The following is an 18123-nucleotide window of genomic DNA, read 5'->3' as shown; positions in this document are numbered from 1 at the left end:
CATCCTTCTGCCATGCTATGTAGTGCCAGGTGGTCAGGTTGGGAGGCGATTGCCACCCCTGAAGCTGAGCATATTCTAGCAATTCTTCTTCATGAAAGAGCAGACATATCCCTGTCAAACAGGAGTATCAGGAATCATAGAAGAAGAAGAAGAAGAAGAAGAAGAAGAAGAAGAAGAAGAAGAAGAAGAAGAAGAAGAAGAAGAAGAAGAAGAAGAAGAAGAAGAGGAAGATTTAAAATCAATGGCCAAGTTTCTGTTTGTGCTATGGCTTCTTGCAGCCAAAAGGAAAGCAGTGTTGGAATTGTTTTACTTTAACCTTGTTGGGATTAGCAAACCTTTGCCTTGTTCATGGGTTTTAAAGATGTTGCAACCCACCCAGAGCCTTCAAGATAGGGAAGGGTACATGAGCGAAGCCAGAAGCGAAACCTTTAAGCAGAGGCTTGACAGCCATATGTCAAGAATGCTTTGATGGCGTTTCCTGCTTGGCAGAGGGTTGGACTGGATGGCCCTTGTGGTCTCTTCCAACTCTATGATTCTATGATTCTATGGTTAAGTATGTTGTATTGATTTACTTGATTGTCCCATGGAAGGCTAGATAGTTACCGTAAGCAAATCTTACATCTACAGTGACCACCAGATATTTGAGCAAATGTGAGGTATATACTTGCTTGTCTGTAGGGAATGTAATTGGATTATTTGTCAATATTCCCATAGGAAAGGTTATGTCCTTCCTTTTGCCCAGTTGCCTTTCTTCTGCCAGACCTGCCAAATTCCTGCCAACTTCAGAGTATGTTTAATTCTGTGTGCCCCCACCTTCCAAGGTAAGCTGGTTGTCAACCAGAGATAATGTCTTGCAACTCAATCTGCTGATTTACCAGGCGACTATGCCATTTGGAAAAACAGCTGCCCTGAAAGTGCCCATGGATGCCACCTGACCTTGGCCTCCCTTAACCCCTCCTGCAAAATCTGGGGACTCCAAGCAGTGCCAAACAGCTGGATCTAGCCACTCTTTTCATTTCCCATAATGGAGTGAACACTGTTCTGCAGCATTATGGGAAATAATGCTCAGCACTGCCTAGAGTGCTGCTGACATAGCCAGGTAAGTCCATCATGGTCCACTGACAGGGAACACTGCCCAGACTGGGCCTGCGCAAACCTGGAGCCAGCTTTGACATTTGGATATTAGGTTAAACGAAAATTCCACAGATGTTTAGGGATATTTAATTATTCCCACTTCTGTGTGGATTTCTGCCTACCATTTTTAAAGTAGCCAGCTTTCATTTTTTACAACATACTATTATGTTAGCATTTTATTTCTGCACAACCTTAGAAATCTCATGCTCAGAAGGCAGGAGAGAAATATTTCATAGAAATTAAATTTGTGAAACAAAAACAAAACAAAAACAAAACAAGGCATTGTTCCAATAGTAACTCAGCAGTGTGGTTATCCAACAGTTTATTTGAATCTGGGTGAGTCAGCTGCACATCAACATATCCTGCCTATAAAGGATAACTAAAATGGTTTGTTCAAACCTAGGCAGATCAAACCTCTCCATCCTGAAGGAAATCAGCCCTGAGTGCTCACTGGAAGGACAGATCCTGAAGCTGAGGCTCCAATACTTTGGCCACCTCATGAGAAGAGAAGATTCCCTGGAAAAGACCCTGATGTTGGGAAAGATGGAGGGCACAAGGAGAAGGGGACAACAGAGGACGAGATGGTTGGACAGTGTTCTCAAAGCTACGAACATGAGTTTGACCAAACTGCGGGAGGCAGTGGAAGACAGGAGTGCCTGGCGTGCTCTGGTTCATGGGGTCACGAAGAGTCGGACACGACTAAACGACTTAAACAACAACAAAATGGTTTGTTCTTAAAAATCATTCAACACTATCAATCAAGATTTGTCATTTATTAATAACTAGCTGGCTCTCCCCGGCGTTGCTGTGGGTTATTTGTGTGATTTCCCCTACCCTGTGCCGATCCATGACGTATCCCTGTGATTCCCTCCCCCCCCCCCGGGCTTATCCCTGTGATTCCCCCCTCATCCCCCTCCCTCATCCCTGTGAATCCCCCAACTCTGTCCTGATCCATGACCTATTATGCCCCCTCTTCCCCCCACCCCGGCTTATCCCTGTGATTTCCCCCCTTTCCTCCCCCTAACCCCCCACTTACCCCTGTGATTTCCCTCCTCTCCTCCGTCCAACCCCCTCCCCGGGTTATCCCTGTGACCCGTTCATTTTGCACACAATCATTCCCCCAATGCGCGTGTTCTGTAAAATTTTGCCGTGTCCCAACCCTGACTCCCCTACCCACGTGTGTTATGTGAAATAACATTTATTCTACCCAACGGCATGGCCCTGTAAAAGGGCCATATTCAGTTGATTCTATGCTGCGGCCTATTTGGCCTCCCCCATCCCCCACACAGGCAGGCCCCTAAATCCACTCAGCCCAGTCTGCAAAGCCGAGGCAAGGTACTGTGGAGAGGGCAGGTTTCATCCCTGTGTCTCCCCCCACCCTGTTCTGACCCATTACCTATCCCTGCCCCCTATTTGGGCCCCCATCCCTCCCCCAGGCAGGCCCCTACCTCCACTTGGCAATGTTGGGCCTTGTTGCTGCAAAAGGCCTGTTTTCAGTTGGTTGCTGTGGGATTTTGTGATGTCATCTGGTGGCGCGGCTTTTGAGGCAGCAGTGGGCGATCTGCCTTTCTATTCGATGCTGCTGTAGTCTTTAGAGTTTCTGCTGGTGATGTCTAATTTGGGTGCCACTTTTTGTGTTTAATCATTATTTTAGGTATGAAAGGTTTGCTTTTTGGGAAAAAAATTATGCCAGATCCCTCACTGATGGGCATGGAACGTTGTGGCCAAATTTGTTACATTATAGTTCAGCGGTTACGGAGAAAGGCTGTGACCTCTGTGCACGCAATGCCTACATTTTTATATTTATAGAAGAACCTCTTCTATTTTTTTGCTTAACACAAAAAATAAATTTAAAACACATAGTTTGAAAAATAAATTTATTTGAAAATGTTTTTATTTGTTTATCTTGAATTAAAGCCCACACGTTGGCTGCTTTACTGCAACATTTCTAAAGCCAACTCACACAAGCATCCATTCCCCAAGTGGTAACACTTCAGGAACTTCAAAATCACTCTTATCATGTTGCGGGAGCTATGCTAGACTAACAACCCCCATTGCATAGTTTCCCACAGAAATCCTTATGCGAAGGGTGGGGAGGGGGAACTGAAGTGCCAAAGAGAAAAAACAAAGTTCATTTGAACCAAGGCGGCAAAGGCAAATCCTGCCATTTATTCTATGCTACAACGTGGAGGCAGAAAACCAGCAGTCTAAGCCTGTTAACCTCAGACAGTGATAATTAGAATATATTCAGAAATGTTGTCGGCTCAGGTTCAGAGATACAATTTTTAAATTCAGAATGCAAAGTGTTGGCAGCAGAGCAGGTCCCAGGTGGTTTACAGGGTTAAATGGCAGATTAAAGTCAGCAAACTAATTTCTTAATTTTAATCTTATTAAGGAAACGACAGCTGTCTCGTGTTACCATTTCTGTACAAGGTCCCTGAGATGAGCATGAAATGGTTTATGAATTAAAACAAGACACACACACCCCACTTAAACACAAAGGTTTGCAAAATTCCACTTTCTGTGTATGTTGTTCATAGAATCATAAAAATGTAGAGTTGGAAGGGACCCCGAGGATCATTTAGTCCAACGCCCTGCAATGCAGGAATCTCAACATGCAGTTCCCCATCTAATTTGAAACAATGCTGGACCCTGCATTGGTTTGCAAATATGCTAGCAGTTTTACTGCTGCACCACTGGATTATGATTTATTCAATTTATCAAAAGATCCCAGAGTGCAGTACAACATTAAAAACACATTACAGAACATCTGTGATAAAAACATAGTAAAAAGCATACAGACAGACAGCCTAATAATAAAATAGTTGTCATAATAATAGTCGTGTGTGGCCCCCCCCCCCCACTTTCACAGGCCATAGGCCTGGGTAAATAAGAATGTTTTTGCTTGATGCCTAAAGACATGTAACAATGGTGCAACGTGAGTCTCTCTGGGGAGAGCATTCCACAACCAAGCCACCACAGAAAATGCCTTTTCTCTTGCTGCCACCCTCCAAGGCTCTCAGGGAGAAGGCACACAAAGAAAGGCCACAGATGACAAGCACAGGGTCTAGATTGGTTTGTATGGGAAGAGGCAGCCCTTAAGGTATTGAGCAAACGGTGCTGCTTGGCTGCCCGGGGCAGCACCCCCTGGGGACGGGGCGTCGCTCTGCAGCGCGCATGCGCCGTGACATCACAACACGCGCGCCAGGACGAACTGTGCATGTCCGCACATGAGCAGTCCGTCCGGGTTGGCGATGCTGCTCTGCTTGGACAGCACGCTCTGAAGCAGAGCGCGCTATGGAGCGGTTTGCCGGCGCTGCCCAGCAACCCGCTTCATAGTGCACTCTGCTTCTTCTTGCGTGGGTGAAGGAGGTGAGGGGCGGGGGCGCTGCCCCCACCAACCTATGCCAACGCTAACGCTGAGGTTCAAAGAAGAACCAGAGAACTAAAAAACACCTGGTGGATAAAAAAGCTCAAGAGATCCAGCACTTAGCCGACATTCATGATGCACAGAGTTTCTTTAAAGCCACAAAGACCATCTATGGGCCAATAAATCATGGCATATGCCCCCTATGCTCAGCAGACGGTAACACACTTATAAAAGATAAAGAAGCTATTGCACTGCACTGGAAATAACATTACCAACATCTCCTTAACCGCAACTCCCAGCAGAGAAGAAATCCCAGCAGACTTTAGAGATGCCAAAATTATCAATCTCTTTAAAAAAGGTGACAGAACTGATTGTGGAAACAAGCGAGGCATCTCTCTATTACCTGCGGCCCGCAAAATTCTTGCAAGGATCTTAGCAAACTGTCTGGTAGCAATATCCGAGGTGACCCTTCCTGAATCCCACAACGGGTTTTGGCCTTCTAGGGGGACAGTGGACATGATTTTCACCGCTCGACAGCTTCAAGAAAAATGCAGAGAGCAAAACCAACCCCTGTATATGGTGTTTATTGACTTGACTAAGGCTTTCGACACTGTAAATCGTCATGCCCTGTGAACTGTCCTTCTGAAAGTTGGCTGCCCAGATAAATTTGTAAACATCATTCGGCTCCTCCATGATAATATGACAGCAACAGTCACAGATAACAATGGCTCTCAAAGTGAACCATTCACAGTGGGATCAGGTGTTAAACAGGGTTGTGTTATTGCCCCAACTCTATTCATTATTTTCATTGCCATGATCCTACACTGTGTCGACGGGAAACTCCCCACCGGAGTAGAAATCATGTATCGAACAGATGGAAAGCTCTTCAATCTGAGCAGGCTGAAAGCAAAAAGTAAGGTTGCCGTAACTTCCATCATAGAGCTTCAGTATGCTGATGACAACGTAGTGTGCACACGCTCAGAGCATGACCTCCAAACCATCCTAAATATCTTTGCAGAAGCTTACGAAAAGCTTGGCCTATCACTCAACATCCAAAAAACCAAAGTGCTGCACCAACAAGTACAAAATAACCCCTCTGCAGCGCCACAAATCCAACTCAGTGGTGTAACGTTGGAAAATGTGTTGATCACTTCTACCTTTCCACAAGGGCCAACATTGATGCCAAAATCTGGCATCGCCTGAGCTCTGTGAGTGCGACTTTCTCCCGATTGAAGTGCAGAGTGTTTGAGGACCGGGATATTCGCAGGGAAACCAAAATGCTTGTTTACAAAGCTATTGTACTACCAACCCTACTATATGCTTGTGAAACATGGACCACTTATAAACGTCATCTCCAACTCCTCAAAAGATTCCATCAGCGGTGTCTTAGAAAATTTTTACATATCACTTGGGAAGACAGGCAAACTAATGCCAGTGTACTGGAAGAAGCAAAGATCACCAGTCTTGAAGCAATGATTCTTCAACATCAACTTCGTTGGACTGGTCATGTTGTGCAGATGCCGGGTGATCGTCTTCCAAAGCAACTACTCTATTCTGAACTTAAAAATGGAAAGCGTAATGCTGGTGGTCAACAAAAGAGGTTTAAAGACTGTCTCAAGGCAAATCTTTAAAAATGTAGTATAAACACTGACAACTGGGAAACACTGGCCTGTGAGCGCTCCAGTTGGAGAACAGCCTTTACCAAAGGTGTCATGGGCTTAGAAGAAACTCCATCTCAGGACGCAATGGAGAAACGTTCTAAGAGGAAGGCACGCTTGGGCAAATCCACACTGTGATCAACTCCCACCTGGAAACCAATGTCTCCACTGTGGAAGGATGTGTGGAACCAGAATTGGGCTCCACAGTCACTTACGGAACCATTGTTAAAACCGTGTTTATGGAAGACAATCTTACTTGGCTACGAGTGATCGCCAAAGAAGAAGAAGACATGTACTTTGTCATGCAATGGTGAGAAATGGGCGCATTGTATACTGGGATGCACCAGAGCTCCGTGGCAGAGCACATTCTTTTCAGGTAGAGGGTTCCCTGGCTGATCCCGGGCATCTTCCCCTATAAGCACCAGGCTGCAGGCAATGGGGAAAGATTCCTGTCTGAGACTCTGCAGAGCCACTGCCGGTCAGGGCAGACAACCCTGGGAAGGACAGATGAACAGTCTGACCTAGCTTATGACAGTTTCCTACATTCCTAGGATATTTTAAAAGAAAGATTTATAATGAAATTATAACTTGATGTCTGGCAGAACAAGATGTTCTTCTCTACTTGCCAAGCACAGAGTAGCACGGCTGAAGCTACATCAGTGCAAACTCCTCTACATGCCACAGGTGATGGCCGAGACACATGGATAGGGCGGGCTACTGTTTTCCACATGCCTCAGATTAGCAACTTGTGTGAAGCTCAACACATTTATCATCTGCTTATTTTCTCAAGTCAAAGGAAAAGGGGGAGGGGAAAAAGAAAGAAAGTTAGAATTGTAAACCTCATAGAATTTACTATGCTTTTGCAAATTTTAAGTCTGGCTATGGCGCAGTTTGCACATCATGGCAAACCATAGTTAATGGTTTACCGTGAACATGGAGGTTTGCACTTTCCCTAGCATGAACAACAAATCATGATCCTTAGCTTAGTGTTAGGCCAAAACTATGGATCATTGTTTGTTTTGCGCCAACTGCTAAGTCAAGAACAAGACTTGGAAACAGAACATGATTTGGAGTGAATCAAGCAATTATCCTCAGTTTGGATATAATGCTAGGCAGTGATCATGGTTTGTCACTCCTGCTCATGCCAGGGGAGGAGGGAAGTGGATGCAACATGTGTTCATGGAGGTAAACTATCAACTATGGCTTACTGTATGGCTTACCCAATAGCTGCAAAATGCAAAATCATGAAAATATTTTAGGGATTTGTAGCCAATCTTCCGACAAAATCTTACACTAGGTAATAAATGCAAGTATTGTATTCCTTAAAAGTGAATTTCCAAGCCATGCAGCTATAGAGAAAAGGTTTGAATCTTTAGTACTCTACCTTGAAAACAATAATAAAATACAATAAAGTGCTTCTGTTTGCCAAAAACTTGCATGCATATGCACAACCATACACACTCTCTCAAACCTCAATTTAATTGCCTAACATGAGATAGATAAAAAAATTCCTTCAGTAGCACCTTAAAGACCAACTAAGTTTATATTTTGGTATGAGCTTTCGTGTGCATGCACACTTCTTCAGATACACTAGAAACAGAAGAGAAACAGAAACAGAAGAGAAGTCTTCTGTTTCTAGTGTATCTGAAGAAGTGTGCATGCACACGAAAGCTCATACCAAAATATAAACTTAGTTGGTCTTTAAGGTGCTACTGAAGGAATTTTTTTATTTTGCTTCGACTCAGACCAACACGGCTACCTACCTGTAATGAGATAGATAGATAGATAGATAGATAGATAGATAGATAGATAGATAGATATTATAGAAATATGTATGATTTATATGAAGGTTGATTATTTAGAGGTGATGAAGTGATTAAGCACTCTAGCATGCTGAAATATTTCCATAGCTTAACTACTCTAATCTGTCATTTTATTAGCTATATAGAAATAGGCCAGGATCCAAATAATTACTAGTTGGGGTGTCCAATTAGGAGGTGGACCTGCATTGTTTCATACAACTGCCACACATGGCAACCTCTTACTTGGGATTTCAAAAGCAGTTGGGGGATCATTTTTCTTCTTAGGGCGGTGGAGGGAGGGATGGAGGGGGCTTTTTTCTTTTTCTTTAGTAGAGACGTATGGATAGATAGGGGGGTGGACACTCTTTTCTGTCCTGCCTCATAACCCGGGGCCCACTGGTGGCAGAAGAGGACTCTGGGGGAGGGAGGAGGGGGAGGGGGATAAACCCCAACTACAAAAATGGAACACCTCCAACTATCCACCCGGCACGGGACCTTCTCGTGGCAGGAGGGGGCTCGTGGGGGGTGGTGGAAGAGGGTGGAATGAATTTGATTTGTGTCTCCTATGTTTATTTAGTAAAACCAATAAAATTATTTTAATAAAAGGACAAAAAAAAAACAAAAGCAGTTGGGGATACAGCACATTGGCTTGCTGTTCAAAGGGGAAAAGATGCCCTTTGGGGCATCTAAAGAAGCTGGCTCTCTGGGTGACAGCCATTTTTCCTACAGCTAGTACTATCGATTTGATAGTGTATGAGTTGTCTGAACCACCTGACTTTTGTGTTTTTAGCAGGAAGCACCACAAGTCTTTCTTGTAGCTGCTTCTCTCTCTCTCTCTCTCTCTCTCTCTCTCTCTCTCTCTCTCTCTCTCTCTCTCTCTCTGTGTGTGTGTGTGTGTGTGTGTGTGAGAGAGAGAGAGAGAGAGAGAGAATGTTGCCTGGAATTATGTGGTGGAAAGGTGGCCTATAAATGCAGTAAGTAAATAAACTGCGTCCACTTCTCTTTGCTTTGTTGTTTCCCGTGTTGAATTTTAGATTGTAAACTTCTTGAGGCAAAGACCTGTCTTTCTGCTTATATTAAGTTGCTATAAGTCACCCTGACATAGGCACTAGAAGTGCAGGATAAATCTAAATATATTAAAGGTAAAGGTAAAGGTCCAGTCGTGACCGACTCTGGGGTTGCGGCCCTCATCTCGCATTACTGGCCGAGGGAGCCAGCGTACAGCTTCCAGGTCATGTGGCCAGCATGACTAAGCCGCTTCTGGCGAACCAGAGCAGCACACGGAAACACCGTTTACCTTCCCGCCGGAGCGGCACCTATTTATCTACTTGCACTTTGATGTGCTTTCAAACTGCTAGGTTGGCAGGAGCTGGGACCAAGCAACGGGAGCTCACCCCTTCATTCGAACTGCCGACCTTCTGATCAGCCCTAGGCTTTGTGGTTTAACCCACAGCACCACCTGCGTCCCATCTAAATTTATTACTCCTAGCCAAATCACAATTCTGCACCAGGTATCTCAATGTTTATCATACAGGTACACACAAACATGTGTCAAGCACACTCAGTAGCAAATCTGAGCAATTTATGAAGCAGCTATGTGAATCCTCTTCTTACATTCATTTGTAGGTTTTGATATGTAGCTCTTGTTGACTTTCTGCACATGCCTCAAATATAACTGTTCATCTCTATGGCTCATAATAGCACAGTATTAAACGTATCCTCTATTTTGTAAGACTGAATGTTTTATTAGATGCGACATGATCAGGGGTCCCTTTACCTTTTAAGGGAACCAACCCTCACCTTTCATGAACAAATGCAACTTTTTTCATAGCACTGTCTATCCTGCTGATCTAATAATACCAGCAAATCCAAAACAAAAGGCATACCGTTAAACCTTTGCTAAAATAAAGCTTTATCTTGTAGACATTGGATTAAGGTTCTGAGCTGCCCCATGCTGCCAGGATTTTGGGGAAAGATATGAGGATAACAGTGCATATAATCTCCTCACATCCACTCCTAAGGGAGACATAAACAGGTGTACTGTATTATTAAAATACCACTAGGGCCTTTTATTTTCTCTTTTTAAAAGGATAATGTGTAACAACAACAAAGAAACCCAATTGAAACAAAAAGAAACAACTAATATCAGGAAAGATTGTATGGGATACATCAACAGGGACAGATACTGAATTGTCTTGCTGACAACCTTCCCAGAGAGTTGGCCCTGCATGCTGATTTTTCCAGCACGGCAGAGGTCTTGCCCAGGCGAAAAGTTTGCTTCACTTTCCTCCCTCCAGAGCAGATTTCGCTTGAGAAATCCACCTGCCTTCTTTTCTTCTTCTTGGCCCTCCGCCCACCATTCTCCGGAGGCCTGGCAGGGCTAAGCAGTATGAAGACCCCTCCAGATGTAAGAGTTGCTTAGAAGCAATAATTTTACAAGGAGCGGCACCAGGCTGAGGTGGGAGGAATACCTTTTAATGGGATAGATTTGGGAAGCAGACCTCTGCCATACAATCTCACACTACGGCAAGTTCCTTTGCCTGTTATTCCTCTCCTACCAACAGCTCACAGACTCCCTGGCTCTTAAGCCATGCCTGCAAGTTGTCTGGAGCTCTCGTTCTGTCTTGGTCCTTTCCTTTCTTCAGCTCCACCCAAGGTGCGCTGGGGGTTCATGTGTCACCATCAGCAGCATGAGAACCACCTTCCCTGAGGCTTCCCATGATGCTTACGGAAAAATTTGTGGCAGGTTTCCACGACCCCCGAAGGCTTCCTCAGCACCCAAAAGCTGCCCTCATATAACCTGACAGTTCTTTCTCCATGGCACGTCACGGTATCTCTGAACTGGTCTTTTTAAATCATTGCGTAAACTGCATAAGCATATCATCTCTATCATATTTTCTTGGAATGTCAATGTAATTTATGACTGAAAAGTTTCTCTGAAAGTTGTTTGTTTTAAAACGGTTTATAAATCTGCCAGTTCTGTGTTATACTTGGCAGACAAGAGCTTACCTTCAGTTATATAACAATGTGGACAAGATGTTTGGCATTTGCCTATTGCTCTTGGTAACCATATTGGAAATACCTCTGGTGATTTTTAGAAAGGTGTCTAATGGAAGCTCCTCTGTACAACAGTCCATCTACATAAGGCTACAGCAGAGAATGTGGAAGAGACTAACCTTAACTAATACTGGCCTGGTTCACCTGCAGTGCTAAGACAAACTATGGCTGAGAGAGAGAGAGAGAGAGAACGAGAGAGACAGCAAAAGAGAGAGAGAGAGAGTGCTTGTGGGTATGCTGCTTCCCTCCTACTCCTACTCCAGCCTCCTCCAGCCTCCTCCACTGCATTATCTGGAGCTATGTCAGGTTTGGTTTAGTGTTTTGTGTCAACTTGGGCTCATGTTTTGTCTTCCTGAAACAAATTGCAAGCAGAAAATGAACAACCAACCTCAGTTACAGCTTGCAAGACAAACGACAAGCCTGGTTTTGTAAATAAATCTAAGCCCAACCATGGCTTAGCTCCAGGCAGCACAGCTGGAAGAAGGAGCAGGGAGTGTAGCGACCACAATTTTTGCTTTGGGTATCCCCACACTAACATATGCCCATTGAGCCAGAGTCTTGCTTCAGTTTGTGTGCAAACTGAGCAGTAGTCACAAATGAGTTTTTCCATTCACATTTGTCCCTCCTAAAGTATTCAGCAGACTCTTGAGAGTCCCATGGACTGCAAGAAGATCAAACCTCTCCATTCTGAAGGAAATCAGCCCTGAGTGCTCACTGGAAGGACAGATCGTGAAGCTGAGGCTCCAATACTTTGGCCACCTCATGAGAAGAGAAGACTCCGTGGAAAAGACCCTGATGCTGGGAAAGATTGAGGGCACAAGGAGAAGGGGACGACAGAGGACAAGATGGCTGGACAGTGTTCTCGAAGCCACCAACATGAGTTTGACCAAACTGCGGGAGGCAGTGGAAGACAGGAGTGCCTGGCGTGCTGTGATCCATGGGGTCACGAAGAGTTGGCCACGACTAAACAACTAAACAACAACAAAAGTATTCAGCTGTTTTCTCTTCCTGACATGAGCACAACACACACCCAGAGCACTTCTCTGTTGCAATGGCAGGGAAAAGATAGGTAGGAAATTGCTGCCCGTACCTTTACAAACTATTTGAATTTTCAGGTACAGTCATACCTCGGGTTACGTATGCTTCAGGTTAAGTACGCTTCAGTTTAAGTACTCCATGGACCGTCTGGAACGGATTAATCCACTTCCATTACTTTCAATGGGAAAGTTCGCTTCAGGTTAAGTGTGCTTCAAGGTTAAGTACGAACTTCCAGAACCAATTACAGTACTTCTGAAATGACCTCTGGTGTCTCATGACTGCTGAAATCTCGAGGATCATCATATATAATAAACACGTCATGATGACCCTGTAAATTCGTAACTGCAGTGACTGTGAGATATATAGCGTTCTGCACTTGTCTGGATACCATGTAGGCTTCTACTGGAATTACATAGGATCCTTCCTTTTAAGATTAGTTCTTTTGAAGCCCTGAAACTGTGGGCACCACAGTTCAAGAAGGATACTGACAAGCTGGAACGTGTCCAGAAGAGGGCAACCAAAATGGTCAAAGGCCTGGAAACAATGCCTTATGAGGAACGGCTTAGGGAGCTGGGTATGTTTAGCCTGGAGAAGAGAAGGTTAAGGGGTGATATGATAGCCATGTTCAAATATATAAAAGGTTGTCACATAGAGGAGGGAGAAAGGTTGTTTTCTGCTGCTCCAGAGAAGCGGACACGGAGCAATGGATTCAAACAAGAAAGAAGATTCCACCTAAACATTAGGAAGAACTTCCTGACAGTAAGAGCTGTTCGGCAGTGGAATTTGCTACCAAGGAGTGTGGTGGAATCTCCTTCTTTGGAGGTCTTTAAGCAGAGGCTTGACAGGCATATGTCAATAATGCTTTGGTGGTGTTTCCTGCTTGGCAGGGGGTTGGACTGGATGGCCCTTGTGGTCTCTTCCAACTCTATGATTCTTTAGTCTTTGCCAAGGTTTATCTATGATTAACTGTATGCCTGTCCTGAACCTGCCAAAGGCACCACAGAAATCCAGCAACCATCACAAAAGGCTCTATTCACACAACTTGGAAAGAAGTTCAGCACTCATTAGGAACTTCCTTCTTTTAAGTTCCACATTTCTCTCATCTGCCTCCCCTCCCCTTTTTGCTGCTCATTTTCTACATACCCTCAGCCTAGATGCCAGTTTTCCCCATCAGTAGAAATGGGAGGAAAACTTGCCTCCAAATTTGCATGTGTCCTCCCTCTTTTCTTCCTACTTCAATGAAAGGGACAGGAGGATGAGGTAGCACTAGAATGAGGTATGGCTGGGGAGTGCAGTGGGGTGAAATGAGACTTGCATATACACATCAATCTGGTAGACTGGAGGTAACCAAAAATAGTTTGCAAAGGTATTCAAAACCTGTAGGGTTTCAAAACCATTGCCCAACACCAAATTATTTCAATGAGTCCTCTAGTTTCAACCAGAATCAAAATTACAGATCACAAGTAGCACAAAGCTTCTGCAACAGATCCCACCAACATAAATAATCAAAGTCAAAAGAAAAGCCCGTGCATGATGGCTTCTCAGTTCCACGGGAGGGGGGAGCACATGATGCACTGGCAGAACAGTTTTTTGGCCGGTGCTGAGGAAGTCTCTTCAGCTGCCAAGCGGTTCCATGTGGGCATAAAATGGAACCTATGGCAAGCTGGTACCTACCATAGATTTGGGGCAGCATCTTCCTATGCTCTTGACTGACAAGATAACTTTCTTTGTACAAATATGTAACTGCAACTCCAAGCGTGTGAAAATATACTCAAAGCCATCTAAAACAATTTTAATATTTTAGTAATTTTAGAAGGGTTGCCTGTGTTATCATCTAGTGACTAGTCCCATCTATTATTTTATCTATTAGCAGTGTCATTGTATTTCTGTGTTTTCATTGTAAGCCACATTGAAAGAGTCTCAAAGGGTGACATATAGACATTTTAAATAAATACATAGCTTAAAAACTTGCTCTGGCGACAGGCCCTTGCACATAAGATTTCAAAAGCAGGACACAGCCATATAAAACCCTCTGCAAACCAACTATCATTTACAGATAAATAAGCAGGAAGGCCAGATAGAACAAGAGCCAGAAAAATAGTTCTAGCCACCAATGATGCCATTAATTTATTGACCACGAAAAAAAGGCAAGCGAAAAAACATCCTACTCACTTCAGAGGGATTCGTGAAACTGCATTCACATTGGCCGAAGTTGTCACAACTTGAAGGACTTGTTCCAGGGCTGTAAATCCCCCTGCCACGTGAAATGCAACCTGGTCTGCTGTATTCTGCATTGAAAACATAAAAAGTAAGAGTAATGAGTCCAAGTATTTTACTGAATTATCAGGCAATGTTTTGTCTGACTGCACAAGTTTACTGTGCAGCAAGTGCTAAATAGAACTCTTGTACACATTTGAATGCAACAAGACCTTGAAAAACTAGGCATAAACTCCCCTTGAGGATGTAAGAAGAGCTAGCTGCTGGATCAGGCCAAAAGAGGCCTATCTAGTCCAGCATCCTGTTCCCACTGTGGCCACCCAGATGCCCCTGTGGAAAACCCACAAGCAGGACCAGAGCACAAGAGCCCTCTCCCCTCCTGTGGTTTCCAGCAACAGGTCTTCAGAAGCCTTGCTGCATCCATCTGTGGAGGCAGAAGCATAGCCTAGCCATCCTTTCTAGGAGTGATCAACATCCCTCTCCTCCTCTGTGAATCTGTCTAATCCTCTTTCTTGGTTGGTGGCCATCATTGCCTTCCGTGAGATCACGTTTCTTCAATGCCTGGTCATGATGCGTGTGTGCCTGATGTGTGCCTGTTGACTACAAATTGTTCCGCCAAGCACCAAGCTTTCCACTGAGCTAGTGGGGTTCTTTGACTTCCAGGTATTGGATCCTCCATGACACTGAAGTCCTTTCAATTTCAAAAGAAGTTTGCCAAAGGACATACAAGGCAGCTATTTGAGCAAGGTAAACCAATACCTTGGGTGTGCAGAACCAGCCACACAGTTCTGAGGGTCTTAGCCAGATAACTGGGGGAAAGAAAAAGAAAGACCTCTCGCTTTGTCTCTATTTTGAGAAACCTTGGCAACCACTAGTGGGAACTACCTACAGTCAATTCGCTTGTGAATGAGCAAACACACGAACCAAGCCATGCAAAGCAAAGGGACCTTATTACTGCCCCACCCCCTTCTTACGATGATTCATGCTCCTCACTTTAGGGATTGTTTGCTTTTGGTTGTGCCAAGTCTGCGCACAGAATGTATGAACTTAGGTGACATTTGGGCAATTTGACCAGGACACAGAGAACTACACAACTAGTTCCACATGCTCAAAGGGAGGAGAGGCCACACAGGGGAGGGGCCGTAGTGCAGTGGAAGAGGACATGCTTTGTGTGCAGAAGGTCACAAGTTCAATTCCTGACATCTCCAGCTAAAAAGAAAAGAGATCCATGTGAAAAAGACCTTTGCATCCAACTATTGCCACAGCTGGAACAGGCAGCAGCTGTTTCATTCTCCCCCACCCCCAAAATAATATTTATTGATTTACAAACATTTCAAAATACAAAAATTCACAAAAACTAAAAGCAAATAAATAAATAAATCATACATACAAAGGAGAAAAAGAAAGAAAAAACATATCAATTCTTACATTAACTTGACATTGTGGACTTCCTCGATCCCCCCCCCCCACTGGATCCATTTTTAAATCTAAATTAAGCAACTATCCTCAACCTATAATTCATTAATTAATCCAAATCTAAATTTATTTTCCCATCCATCTCTATTTCTTCCCTTAGCCTCACAATTTATACCCCAAAATTTTTCCATACATTCAAATATTATTTCTTCTATCATAATAACCTTTAACCACTTATATCTAATTCTACCCCCCTTCCCCTGGACTCCGGATCTCCCAGATGCATCAGCCAGCTCCATAAATCATTCCAGTTTTGGACCACCTTAATCAATCAGAAAATAAGCCATTGTTACTCCTCACCCTATTCCCACTCTTTCGCCACCTATCCACCACTCTCCCTTCTTTGTCCCCTGCGCCCCCCAATTTTCTAACTGTAGCACAGTACCATCCAGCTATGTTTCCACTTTTCAGCCCTATCTCAATTTTTATTCCACTTAAGTTCTGACTCCAGTATGGATCCTGCCCTCCCTCTCTCACTGGGAGGACATTATTCCATGCTGGTTCTTCTTTGAGGACTCCTTGAATCGAACATGAGTCTTGTTCCCCCTCTCCCACTGGGGGAACAATGTTCCCTACATCTTCCTCCTCTTTTTTTTAAGTTCAATTATATTGTCCAGGACTCATGGATCTTCCTCCTCTTCTTTAAGGTCAATTACATTGTCCCCGGCTGGTGCTTGTTCATCTTGCTTCTCTTCATTCTCTATTGGAATTAATCCATTTTCACTTTCCATACAGTTCTGTTTTATTTTGCGAATCTGTATATTACTCTGCCGCAATTCATTTTGAAAGTCCAAAAGCAGTTCCAAAAGTTCCTTTTGAAAGTCCAAAAAGTCTAAAGAGCCAGATGATGTTGTGTCTACTGACATCCTGCTCGTCTCAGATTCCATGGGAACTGCACAGATTACAATGCAGGAAGTGACGCAATTCGTATTTCCAAACCTCAGGAACAAAGTTCACATCTGATCTGGTTACCAACTCTCATTTTTAATTCTTGTCCATATTTTTAAAATATTATGTCCATTTCTGAAAAGAGCATTTATCAAACTTCTTCTACACAGCCTTATATTTTGCGCTCTCTTCAAAGTTAACAGTTCTCAGCCTCAAAGAGGTAAACAAATTCCTTCCTATTGTGATTTCATAATGGCGGCTGGCTGATCCCTCCAGGGACCCGACTCCAGTTCCCGGGGGGCTTTCCCCAGTCCAACTTAAAGATTTTACAGGGATTTTAATGTATTCAACCCTTCTCCCCTTTACCCTGCCTCAGGGGGAAGGTTTTAAGTCCAATCCTTGGAGATTAATAAATTCCTGTCAAACTTTTCGGCTGTTGGCAAGTTAGCTGCATCACCGTTCTCTCAATGAGGGAGAAACGCTGTGATCACTAAAAGTCAGCATGGGTTTCTGAAAAATAAGTCATGTCAGACTAATCTGATCTCATTTTTTGACAGAATTACAAGCCTGGTAGATGAAGGGAACGCTGTGGATGTAGCCTATCTTGATTTCAGCAAGGCCTTTGACAAGGTGCTGCATGATTTTCATGTAAAGAAGCTGGTCAAATGCGGGCTAGACAATGCTACCATTCAGTGGATTTGTAACTGGCTGGCTGACCGAACCCAAAGGGTGCTCATCAATGGCTCCTCTTCATCTTGGAGAGAAGTGACTAGTGGGGTGCCACAGGGTTCTGTCTTGGGCCCAGTCTTATTCAATATCTTTATCAATGACTTGGATGATGGACTTGAGGGCATCCTGAGGAAGTTTGCAGATGACACCAAATTGGGAGGGGTGGCTAATACCCCAGAGGACAGGATCACACATCAAAATGACCTTAACAGATTAGACAACTGGGCCAAAGCAAACAAGATGAATTTTAACAAGGAGAAATTTAAAGTACTACACTTGGGCAAAAAAAAAAAAAAGAAAGGCACAAATACAGGATGGGTGACACCTGGCTTGAGAGCAGTACATGTGAAAAGGATCTAGGAGTCTTTGCAGACCACAAACTTGACATGAGTCAGCAGTCTGATGCAGCAGTTAAAAAGGCCAATGCAATTTTGGGCTGCATCAATAGGAGTATAGCATCTAGATCAAGGGAAGTAATAGTATCACTGTATTCTGCTCTGGTCAGATCTCACCTGGAGTACTGGGTCCAGTTTTGGGCACCATAGTTCAAGAAGGATACTGACAAGCTGGAACGTGTCCAGAGGAGGGCAACCAAAATCGTCAAAGGCCTGGAAACAATGCCTTATGAGGAACGGCTTAGGGAGCTGGGTATGTTTAGCCTGGAGAAGAGAAGGTTAAGGGGTGATATGATAGCCATGTTCAAATATATAAAAGGATGTCATATAGAGTAGGGAGAAAGGTTGTTTTCTGCTGC

General features: G+C 44.0%; 1 protein-coding gene across 8 annotated transcripts in view; it reads right to left on the bottom strand.

Moving 5' to 3' along the window:
* SCAPER (S-phase cyclin A associated protein in the ER) overlaps nt 1–18123 on the bottom strand; it is a 190130-nt gene that overhangs the window by 60977 nt on the left and 111030 nt on the right. For all 8 annotated transcript variants that reach the window (XM_035112173.3, XM_088660809.1, XM_088660808.1 and 5 more), the window contains one exon: nt 14232–14347. In XM_035112173.3, coding sequence (XP_034968064.2) covers nt 14232–14347 — 116 coding nt within the window. The remainder of the gene's footprint in view (nt 1–14231; nt 14348–18123) is intronic.

The sequence above is a fragment of the Zootoca vivipara genome, chromosome Z1, assembly GCF_965207765.1.
Source record: "Zootoca vivipara chromosome Z1, rZooViv2.hap1.1, whole genome shotgun sequence".
Lineage (NCBI taxonomy): Eukaryota > Metazoa > Chordata > Lepidosauria > Squamata > Lacertidae > Zootoca > Zootoca vivipara.
Note: the sequence above shows the minus strand (reverse complement) of the source record. Positions and strands in the feature narration are given on the sequence as shown.